This window comes from Misgurnus anguillicaudatus, chromosome 22, assembly GCF_027580225.2.
Source record: "Misgurnus anguillicaudatus chromosome 22, ASM2758022v2, whole genome shotgun sequence".
Lineage (NCBI taxonomy): Eukaryota > Metazoa > Chordata > Actinopteri > Cypriniformes > Cobitidae > Misgurnus > Misgurnus anguillicaudatus.
The window spans coordinates 52,005,277-52,017,080 of NC_073358.2; the positions used below are offsets into that span (position 1 = coordinate 52,005,277).

The 11,804-nt window shown below is 33.0% G+C and overlaps 2 protein-coding genes across 7 annotated transcripts; one reads left to right on the top strand and one right to left on the bottom strand.

The window, feature by feature from the left end:
• Positions 1–1,471: 1,471 nt before the first annotated feature.
• hsf5 (heat shock transcription factor family member 5) lies at positions 1,472–7,659 on the bottom strand. 6 transcript variants are annotated; one of them, XM_073860860.1, is made up of 7 exons: positions 7,549–7,659; positions 6,759–7,238; positions 4,186–4,461; positions 3,636–3,724; positions 2,141–2,371; positions 1,896–1,981; positions 1,472–1,794 (listed from the first exon to the last, which is right to left on the bottom strand). In XM_073860860.1, the coding sequence occupies exons 2-6, from the start codon at positions 7,201–7,203 to the stop codon at positions 1,913–1,915; spliced, it is 1,110 nt and encodes a 369-aa protein (XP_073716961.1). In that variant the 5' UTR covers positions 7,204–7,238; positions 7,549–7,659; the 3' UTR covers positions 1,472–1,794; positions 1,896–1,912. The 6 variants fall into 6 exon arrangements, with proteins under 6 accessions (XP_073716961.1, XP_055053921.2, XP_055053920.2 ...); XM_055197946.2 differs by having other exon boundaries at positions 1,896–2,368; positions 4,363–4,461; XM_055197945.2 differs by having other exon boundaries at positions 1,896–2,371; positions 4,363–4,461.
• Positions 7,660–9,123: 1,464 nt separating this feature from the next.
• On the top strand, positions 9,124–11,415 carry supt4h1 (SPT4 homolog, DSIF elongation factor subunit). The gene is made up of 5 exons (XM_073860576.1): positions 9,124–9,350; positions 9,800–9,896; positions 10,025–10,090; positions 10,498–10,551; positions 11,099–11,415. The coding sequence occupies exons 1-5, from the start codon at positions 9,282–9,284 to the stop codon at positions 11,164–11,166; spliced, it is 354 nt and encodes a 117-aa protein (XP_073716677.1). The 5' UTR covers positions 9,124–9,281; the 3' UTR covers positions 11,167–11,415.
• The last annotated feature ends 389 nt before the right edge of the window (positions 11,416–11,804 follow it).

Below are 11,804 nucleotides of genomic sequence, written 5' to 3' on the forward strand. Positions count from 1 at the left end.
TAAAATTAAATCCTAATTTTAAAGAAATAAGTTTTTTACTTCATTCTGCTTAAAAACGCTCAAGATGTGTTTAGTGCCAAGAGAGGTCACACTGAACACTTTTAGTCCTGAAAACGTATTTTTTTATTTTTTGTACATATTTCCTGTATTTTCTTTTTGTTTCTTAATAAAATAGATTGAAAAAGAAATATGGATGGACATTAAAACTTCTAAAACAACAAGTCTGGTGGTGGTTGCCGAGAGAGAGAGAGAGAGAGAGAGAGAGAGAGAGAGAGAGAGAGAGAGAGACTTTATAAAGTTTTGAAATACTTGTTCTGTATCCTTTTTCCACCTTTTAGAATCATTGTGACAAAAAAATCCAAATATATCAAAACAAATATTTTAACGTCTTCTGTGTAGACGCACTTTCCAGAATTTGCCGAAAATGTCCATTGGCTGCTTTATCTTCATTTGGTCCACGTAATCCATCTAAACATTTTTTTTAAATAAATATTTAGTTTAAAAAGAAATGTATATGTTTGTAGAGTTATGATTTTGTTCACAAACATTTATAGTTTTGCACCAGCAATCATTTTTGGCTAAAACAAGGCACAATTTGGGCTGTCAATGAAGGTCTAGATGTCTAACCATATAGCCCAAAAATAAACAATGTGTATACATATAAAAGAAATGAGAGCAAACACCTTGAACACCTGTTGACTTTACTTACATGATGCAATATAGTACAGTTATTTTGGCAAAAACAAACTCAAGGTTATTTAGGGTATAGGTGCTTACACATAACCGGACTATATTGAGTCTAGTTAGTCGTCGTTTAACTGTCTTGGCTTTTGCTTGCTGGGCACCTTCAGATAAAATTATTTTTTAAGATCATGAAAAAACATTTCAGTGACATGATCTTAAACCTTGAGTGGTAAAATGTGTGTGCGTGTACAATACGGTTCAAAAGTTTTACAACACTTAGTTATTCTTTATTATATGTTTTCCACATTTTAGAATAATATAACCAAATAAGTATCACAATTATTTTAAGACAAAAGTCATTCCAAATAAATCAAAACTATTTTATATTATATCATCTTCAGTGTAGTCATCCTTTTCCTAGAGTTTGCAGAAATGAACTCTTGAGATGTACCTTGAGATGTTTTAGATGATAGATAGACAGACAGACAGACAGACACAGACAGATAGATAGAGAATTGATGTTAATCTAAACCCGAGGTGATCTATGGACTTCCATAGTATTTGTTTTTCTAACTATGGAGGTCAATGGGTACCACCAAAATATCTTTGCATTCAACAGAACAAAGAAACTCATACAGGTTAAGATCAACATGAGGTAAAGTTTTGGGTGAACTATCCCTTTAAGGGATGAATCCAACACTCTTCCACAATCCATTCATCCATCTTAATATTTTCATAGGTAGAGTAACAATAACCACTAAAACAATATAAACTTCAATAACACACATTATCAGTGTTTTCATTCTGAATTTATTCAAATTAAGCTCAAATAAATGCTATTAAAATCTTTCTTTTGTTCTTTTGTTGTATTACAGATGTAGTGATTAATTATTTATAAGAAATATATTTAAGATCATCAAAAATCTATATAATAGTCTTTGTCACTGGCTATTAGTTAAATAGCTTTCTAAATCATTAAATAACTATAGAAAAAAATGACTGCTAAATATTTGTTTAACATGGAGCATTGAGAAATACTGATATATTTAAATATTTGATTCATATTCTAATGTCTGCCATGAGCATCTGCTGGAGAACATCGACTGTCATCTGTGAATCAAAATAACCACAAAATTATAATCATTAAAGTTAATGAAATCATATTTACAAACACTGTAGTGTTGAGGTGACATTTTCTATAAGAGTCGTACCGAAGCAGCTGCAGTGATTATTTTCCAAGCGTTGTGTTGTCCTGTGTGGATATGATCCTTTCCTTAGAAGATGAATGTAAGACCTGATTCACACTGTATTTAGACATAATGTCGTTGTACTGTTTATAAGCCTCCAGATTGATGTTATCAGTGCTCCTTCTACAAGCACCATCAACGGAATCCAGGCTTGGCACAGAACTTAATGACACAGTATTGGGCCTGGAGCTTTGGTCATTGAGAGATTTAAGCTCAGATAAAGCAGGTAAAGTGTAGAAAGCAGATCCAGAAGGGTCAGATAATCCAAAGGTGTGTTGGGGTTTTACAGGAGAATCCACTTGGACTATGTCAACATTCGGTAAACCCTGAAACTCATCCACCATCTGAAACACTGTGTCCAGGTTAATGTCACCCCTATCTTTTGGTATCCAGTCTTGAGTTTGACTTCTGATGTGAGGCTCATTCACCGAATAGTTCTGCTAAAACAATAATAATAATAAAAGTCTTTAAAGTGTTGTAGAGTGTGAAATAAAACAGGAAACCAGCATTTTCCACAGAGAAAAAATTAAGGAATTGTATTTTTCATAAAGAAAATGACACCAAATGATTTTAGACCAAATCAATTTTATATGACAACACTGCAAACAATTTCTGTAGGAATTACAGTATTATGTTTGCCAGTAACTTACTGTAGATGTATGTTATTTTCTGGCAGCTGTTTGTTCAAAGTTAAATGAACATTAAACATTAACAACTCTTTATCTTTACAGAATAAAACTATAAAATAACAGCCTCATGCAAAGCATTCTGGGAACCAAAATCTGAAGGAAACAGAAAAGGTTGATGATGATTTCCCAGAATGCTTTGCATGAGGCTGTTATTTTATAGTTTTATTTTGTAAAGATAAAGACTTGTTAACTCATTCCCCGCCAGCCTTTTTTTTTGTCAAAGTTGCGCGCCAGCATTTTTTGTGATTTTCACAAAAGTTTCACAAAATGCCTTCCAGGAAAATTTTCTTCTAAAAATATATTAACATACAAATAAATCAAATGAAAGAACAGACCCTCTGCTTTCAAACAAACAAACAAAACAGGGGGGAAAGTTTCATCCTATATCTCTGCTTATAAACTCTTAAATATGGATATTTTTCTTTAAAAATAATTTTTATTTTGTTGGCAAGAAGCTTAAATAATTGCATTTGTGTGAAGGAATTTTGTTAAAGATCAGATTCAGACTGATTATCAAAACATAAAATTAGTAAATAACGTTTTGGCTTCAGTTTTTTTTCATAAATTGGGTAAGTGGATAATCGCGGTATTGCAGATTAACATAAAAATTAATCAGGAACAGGTTTTTTTAAATGCAAATGTTTTCTCTTAATTGACGAGATAACTTAATGTTAATGTTTAATGTTCATTTAACTTTGAACATACTGTTGTTAATAACATCAATTTAAATCTACAGTAAGTTACTGGCAAACAGCTGCATAACTGAAATGTTTTACAGTGTAAAGTATATTAAAATAATGTATAATATATTTATTTTTTTCCTGCCTTGCATTTTAGGTATTAGGTATAGTAAAGCAATTGAATTGGCTTTACTATTAATATCGCCGTCGGATATACTATTGTATATTTTGACCAGTGGTAAGTTGTTGTAACTTATCAAAATAAGTTCAAATTGCTTTCACACTGTGAAGACTGTTGATTGTTTAAAAAAAGCAGCAAAAAAAGCAGCTCTCACCTGGAAATAACCATAAGGGGCAAATGAATATTGACCAAAGCCTGTTCTGTCCACATCCATAAAGCAACTTCTGCTACACTGACAAATAGCTGAGAACACAAAAATCATACAACATAATAATTTGCATCTAAAGTATAAAGAGCATCAGAGGAAAGTGCTATGAGGCTGCTCATTCATAAGTGTGTCTCTGATGCTTCTCCCAAAATGCTTTAAAACTATGAAATAAATAAATAAAAAATATGTGTAAAGCATTGCTTTTGGTTTTAGAAAACTTTCATATATAAAGTCTTCTAATCCCAGCAAGCATAATAAAGAAAAATCTTTTAAAAAATTAAAAATCTAAATGCAAAACGCCCAATCTGATCTACATTTAATTTCATAGCACGTCTGAGAAACAACTGAGTTACTCAAAGAGATCGTTCTGTATTATGAAAAATACTGAGAAACACAACATGCATTTGGTTCAACAATCTGGAGTTCTTGAAAAAAATTCTGATAAAAGTATAAACTGTTATAATACTTTAACAGGTGCTTACATAAAAGAGTTTACCTGTTGGGAAATATCTTGGTGTGTATGTTGAGTAAAATGGTACAGGTATATATTTTGGCTCTTGGTGTAGCAGCATGGTGTTATGGGTAAAGGCAAACCCGTGAGAGCTGTCAGGTGGATTTTGGTTAAAAACCGAAACTGGGATGCCCTTGTCAATGTAGAAGGGAGATACATCACCGTAGTGAAAGATCAAGGGATGGGATGCGATCAGGGTTTGATCATGTGACTTCAGCTGATAGGATTCAGCACCGTGGAACTGATATGGATGTACAGAGCCTAAAAAAAGAATAAAGACTACGTTTACACTTAGCATTGACATGAGATCATGAGACAATCATTAAGTAACGATCATGCGTGCACCCATATTGATGACACAGAATAGAAACATGAAATAAAACACTTATTAAAGTTATAGTGTAGCCAAATAACAAAATAAACCCATGATTCAAGATACACATGTCCATCATCCTTCAGAGGAACACATTTGGAGTTAATTTAGTAAATGTTCTTGCTCTTCCATGCTTTTAATGGGAGAAAACATGGATCAGGGAACAACTTCTGACTTTGAAGCCCAAAAAAGTGCATTCATCCTTTACAGAAGTAATTCACACGGCTCCAACGGGTTAATAAAGGTCATTGCACGACAAACTAATGGCAATGAATGCTCACTACGCTAAAACTCTCACATGAATCAAATGGTACCATTACCGGAAGCTTATTATAGTTTATAAACTTTGAAATACACTGAAAAAAAATGATTCATTGAATTTAATCAATTTTTTTAAGGTAAGTGGTTGCAATCAATTTATTTAAGCTACATTTAAACAAAAGTTTTATATTTTATTTTACTTTACTAATATTTTTTGTTTAAATGTAGCTTAAATAAATTGATTGCAACCACTTACCTTAAAGGATTAGTCCATTTTCTTAAAAGAAAAATCCAGATAATTTACTCACCACCATGTCATCCAAAATGTTGATGTCTTTCTTTGTTCAGTCGAGAAGAAATTATGTTTTCTGAGGAAAACATTGCAGGATCCCTCTAATTCCAACGGACCCCAACAGAACCCAACACCCAATACCCAACTCAACACTTAACAGTTTTTTTCAACAGAGTTTCAAAGGACTATAAACAATCCCAAACGAGGCACAAGGGTCCCATCTAGCAAAACGATTGTCATTTTTTACAATAAAAATGACAAATATACACTTTTAAAGCACAACTTCTCGTCTAGATCTGGTCGTGATGTGCTAGCGTGACCCGACGCAATACGTCATGACGTCAAGAGGTCACAGAGGACGAACGCGAAACTCCGCCCCAGTGTTTACAAGTGTTGAGAAAGAGGACCGTTCCTACGTTGTTGTATGTAAACTGATACTAATTAATGTCTTTGTGGCAGTTTATTGTTTAAAATGGTCCGCAAATGTGCGTTTTATATATGTAACACGTTACCTCCCTACGTCACTACGCATTTACGTTAGGTCGCGCTGGACCGGACCAAGACGAAAAGTTGTGGTTTAAAAGTACATATTTTCTATTTTTCCCGTCAAAAATGACAATCGCTTCGCTAGACAAGACCCTTGTGCATCATTTGGGATTGTTTATAGTCCTTTGAGCTCCGTTGAAAAAAACGGTTAAGTGTTGAGTTAAGTATTAAATGTTGGGTTCTATTAAAGTCCATTAAAATTAGAAAAATCCTGCAATGTTTTCCTCAAAAAACATAATTTCTTCTGGACTGAACAAAGAAAGACATCAACATTTTGGATGACATGGTGGTGAGTAAATTATCTGGATTTTTCTTTTAAGAAAATGGACTAATCCTTTAAAAAAATTTATTAAATTCAATGAATCATTTTTTTTTAGTGTATGGTTATTTTCTTACAAAATCCCATTGATTACCCGCAGAAGACCTTTATTAACCCATTGGAGCAACCTGATCTCACAAATTTCCATGAAATAGTCATGCATTATTTTGCTCAGTTTTGCGCGGCATTGTCACGTATTTCCACCATTTTACGTGCCTGTGCCACGCATTTCACGTATTGGTTACTCAACTGTTTTTCCTATTTTTAAACAATTGTCGCTTCGGTTTGGGGTTAGATTTGCTAAACCAAAGCCATAATTTTAAGAAGGAAAAACAGTTGAGTTACCAATACGTGAAACTGAAATGCAAAAGAAATGCGCGGCACGGGCACGTAAAATGGTGGAAATACGCGACAATGCCACACATTTTCACGTTTTTTTTTGTGAGATCAGGCTATATTGGAGCCATGTGGATTACTTTTGTGAAGGGTGAATACACTTTTTTGGGGTTTAAAGTCAAAGTTGTTCCCTGATCTCTGTTTTCTTCCATTATAAGCTTGGAAGAGCAAGGACATTTACTAAAATAACTCCAAATGTGTTTGTCTGTAACATGATGGACATATATCGAATTGCTTGAGGGTGATTAAATGATGGGGTAATTTTGATATTTGGCTGGAGTATCTCTTTAACTGCATTACAACAATCTTTCGATCAATGAACCGATCATGTTTCTAATGTAATATATAATCTAGTATAAATTTAAACTGGCCTTGGTTCTCATCTGCGGTGATGTGCTCAGATTTTCGACGGATCGACCTTGGTGCACAATCCATCTCTCCGCACATCTTGACTCTATTATTGATGGTCAATCTCTTTAGATTGACCAAAAGTTCAGGCTGATCCTTTCTAAAGTTGGGATTGTAGAAGTGGTGGAGTTGTCTGGCCTTTGATGAATCATCTAACATCTTCCTGAAACCGTACAGATTGAGCTGACGGATGAAGCTGTGGAAGTTGGTGGTCTTAAACAGTTTGGGATTTTGTTTGACAGGTAACATCAGCTCAATCTCAAACTGCTGCTGGTTGATTATCACTCCATCTTCATCCGGACTCCAGGTGACTGAACTGTTGTGAGGATCATTGACCAGTTTCCATAATTTAGCAGGAAAAGTGTTTTGGCTTATAGGGAGTTTAAAAACAGACCCTTCAGTCTCCATATCTTTCGTGTTTAATACACCTTTTTATTTATGACCTGCGGATATGGACACGAGAAAACAATTAAAATATATACAAAGAAAACAATATAGATAAAATTAGTGTGTTACCAACCAAAAATATATTAAGATTACAGTTTGACTTCATGTTTAAATGATCGATCAATCTGTTTTTCATTATAGAATAATACAAATAATTCGTTCATAAATAATTTCATGACAGTTTAAGCTTCATATGCTCGCGACTTTGCATAAAATGTTAAATTAATACAAGAAGATAATACATGTCAGGTAATATATTAAGTAAATATGTATTTAAGTCTATGAAATCATGTTTTATGTTTTTACCGTCGTCTGTCAGAGCCGTTATGCGCTCGTGCTTTTAAACATCAACTGAACGCGGCTCGCGCAAGCTGGTTTTACACGTTACAACAGCGACATCTAGCGGCTATATCATGGCAACTGCAGTTTACAGTGTACTGTGCAGAAATGTTTTTCTTTTATATTTGTCGGAAAATATTATTATGGGATATTGAAAAATTCCAGTTGGCTTTGTTTCTATCTATATTATACTCTGAAATAATTATATTATTTTCTGTAATCTAAAGCGTTTTTTTTGCGTTCTAAATACAACTTTGTGGCACGTAACTTATTAGTCACAAACTGTTTGTGTATTTGTGTATTTGAGGTTTAGAATCAAGATGTATATAATTAGTTTATGTTTGATTTACAGTGTATATATATATATATATATATACATACAGTGTTTACAGCCTATCTATAATTTTGTATATATATATCATATATATATATATATCATATATATATATATATATATATATATATATATATATATATATATATATATATATATATATATATATATATATACAAAATTATAGATAGGCTACAGCAAAGGCAAATGTAGAGGGTGACAAGAAAAAAAACGAATTAAGAGCAATATCACAATAAATCATGACGTCAATAGATCAAGCAGCTTCGTTGCACTCTGACCTCTCAAATTTTATTAAATTATTGTAATTTTTTAATGAGCAGTGAAAGAAGAATCTATATTTATGAATGAATCAATGTTGTTAAGCAAATAAAAATAAACACCGCAGTCTTTGGGTATTCCAAATGAAATATGTGGTAAAGTAAAAGCAAAACCATCAACAACCACCTCTTTTTCTATACACCAGTCTAAAACTGATATCCAAAAAATTTGAGAAAATTGCATTAAATAAATTGCAGAAAGAAAAGGAAATAATTTCTATATTCTTTTTTTATTTAGGAATTTATTATAAGAATACATTTCATTTAAAATTTTGAGGTGAGTTTCTTTTACTTTAGGGGGAATAGGAAAAGATTTCTGTACATTTTTTTCCAAACTTTATTTAACAAAGTCAGTTTGACAACCAAAAAGGCTTGGTACAAAACAAATAATTTTCTTCACAGCAGACAAGCATGGTACAAAAATGTTTACCTTAAATAAAAGGACACATGACAAAAAAAAAACACAGCAAGACACTAGGGGTCTTCTGTAAGATTAAGGATTTCTACCAAATAACATAGTTTTATGGCAGATTTTTTCTTCCTTAATTTTAATGAAGAGAAGTAATGACACAATTCCTTATGAAATATTAGAAACCTTGCAATTGTTCTCTGGAATCTGCTTTTATGTAGGAAAAATTTCCCAAGAATAATAAGCGAATTAATTGCCAAGTCATGTGTTTCATCTTTCACAAAAATACCAAAATAATACATTTTCTTTGTAATAATAATCCAATAATGAAAGTCCTCCCAAAAGGCACAGGCATAAATACAGAATTAAAAATTCTCTGGAGGGATATATTTCATTGATAATTTTAAAGTGAACCTTCTTAGCTTTTGGTGATTTCTGTACAAATAAATTGGAGCGGTCGAGTGGCGCGTGTGTGTTACGTCATTATTCCTCGCCGGAAGTGGTGTTCAGGCTTGAAAGGGCTAATGCTAAATGCTCGTTTAAAACTACCATCGTTTTCAAGGATTTATATGTATTACTTTTTGTGATTTGAAGTATATCTGATTAAACTATATTAGAAATGTCTCTGGAGACTGTGCCAAAGGATCTTCGCCATTTGAGAGCGTGTCTGCTGTGCTCTTTAGTCAAGGTAAACTGACAACAGATAACTTACGTGAACTGTAACTTACTGTAGTTTATTTTAAATGAATAATTAGTAGAGCTTGTTTACTATGAAAGCTTTAAAATACATGTACGTTTATGCATTTTGCAGACAGTTTTGTCATATTGTGGAAAAACGTTTTTGTGTGTGTATATAAAATATATTATATACATTAACGTCTATATGTGGTTGTTTCTATTTCCCCTTTTGTTATCAAATCTAGATGTACACACTTAAACATCCACATTTATTGCATGTTATCAGACTAAAAATGTATTATTAGTTATTGAATAAATGTTTGTAGCAATAGACCAAATAAACTCTAGTTAGTTAGTGCTCCAGTAGTAAAACCATAGTTATTGTTGTTTCTGTGACAATTGGAAGTGAAGTGTATATGCTAAGTTAGATTGTTAATGTGTGTCATCTTCTCTTTTCAGACTATTGATCAGTTTGAGTACGATGGCTGTGATAACTGTGAATCATATCTGCAGATGAAGGGCAATCGAGAGATGGTTTATGAGTGCACCAGCTCTTCTTTTGATGGGTGTGTGATATTTCTTATTTCCTAAGAAATGTGTCCAAAAATGATTTAATTCAAAGGACAAAATGTTCATTTTTGGAGCGAAATGTTCTTATATTAATAACACATGCACATTTTGTAACTTTTGATGGTGTTATTGCAATGATGAGCCCAGAAGACAGTTGGGTGGCAAAATGGCAAAGAATTGGTGAGTATTTGAGCATATTTAAAGCGAACATATCATGAAAATCTGACTTTTTCCAAGTTTAAGTGCTATAATTGGGTCCCTAATGTCAACCTAGAAAATGGAGAGAGAGAGAGAGAGAGAAATAATGGACAGCACAAACGAGTTTCAATTTGAACAAACCACCATTATGGCAATCTGTTTGTATTTCATAAGCTCATTTGCATTTTAAAGGACACCCCCAAAAACAGCACATTTTTGCTTACACCTACAAAGTCTATATGGTATTTTGAGCTAGAACTTCACATACGTACTCTGGGGACAACAAATATTTCTTTACATCTTAATAAAGTCTTGTGTAATTTTCCTTTTATAACTGTGTTATTGATATAGTTTTTCATCATTCACCTGACTCATGCTGTTTTCCTCAGGTAACTTCAAGCCAGGTGTCTATGCAGTAACGGTAACAGGCAGGTTACCTCCAGGTTAGTGTCATATCTTCTAGTGATTCGATTGACCTGCTCATAAACATGCAATCACACAAATATTAAACACACTGTAGTTAATTGTTGAAGTGGAAAGTTCACTAGACGTACCAAATATCATAGTGTGACATTAGACCTGACATGCAATCCGCTTTGTGATTTCACACTGGAGAATCTAAATTCAGTTTGTATTAATAATTGGTTATTATTAATTGCTTATGAATGGAATATTTGACGACGAGCCGTTGAATTATAAGAAAATAATGCACACCAAGGTGGTTATGCGGCACAACGCTTAGCTCAGTACCGTTACACCGCGGGTGTGCATTATTTTCGGATAATTCAAAGGACCGGAGTCAATTATTCCTTTTATACCACAGTTACCACAAACATTGCTCTGGTGCCTATTTTTAAGACATTTGACAAGTTAGGTGTGCGGTTTACTGAAAAATAATCAACACCCATAGAACATTTCTCAGCCAATCAGAATGCAGCATTCAACAGACCCGTGGTATAAAAATTTATATTTGTTTGTGTTTTCTATCAGGTGTGGTGCGAGAGCTGAAGAGCAGAGGGGTGATCTACCGCTCCAGAGACACCGCTGTTAAAACATGATTTACAGTTTATGGATTAAGTGTTTGTAAAATAGTTTGACTTAATGTTGCATATTGAACATCATTTCTCATATTTTTTTTTAATGATTTTATTTTTGTGTCTTGTCTTTAATAATGTTGAATATTCAACCATTGGTTGGGCGTAGAATATTTGGGGGTTTGGTTAGAAATTTGATAATGGAGATAATGGTTTTGATTATTGGATGTTAGAAATCTGAATGTGAATAAAGTTACTAAAAACTGAACACCAGCAGAGGGCGCACGCAAACTTCAGATGCCTATTGACAGTCACTATAATCCTTCATATTGAACAATTTTACATTTATTCAGATTTTTACGAAAATCATTACTGGTGTTTGCTGAAAGAATGATCACAAATACTTTACTCATAATTAGTGATTTAAACAAACCACTAACCTAAAGTATATGTAAACCCATAATCTTCATCCTGCTGCACCATGATCATGACTAAATAACAGTTACTGTGTACCGCTTTATTTCCAGGAGTGTCTCCAGATTAGTTCTCTTCCAAAATGCTGGATTAAAACATACATCAGTGCATAAAACACTAGAAGCAAATCTGAGAAAATGTAGGAGGATAGTTTTATTTTGACATTTTACTTCAGGCTCAACTCATAT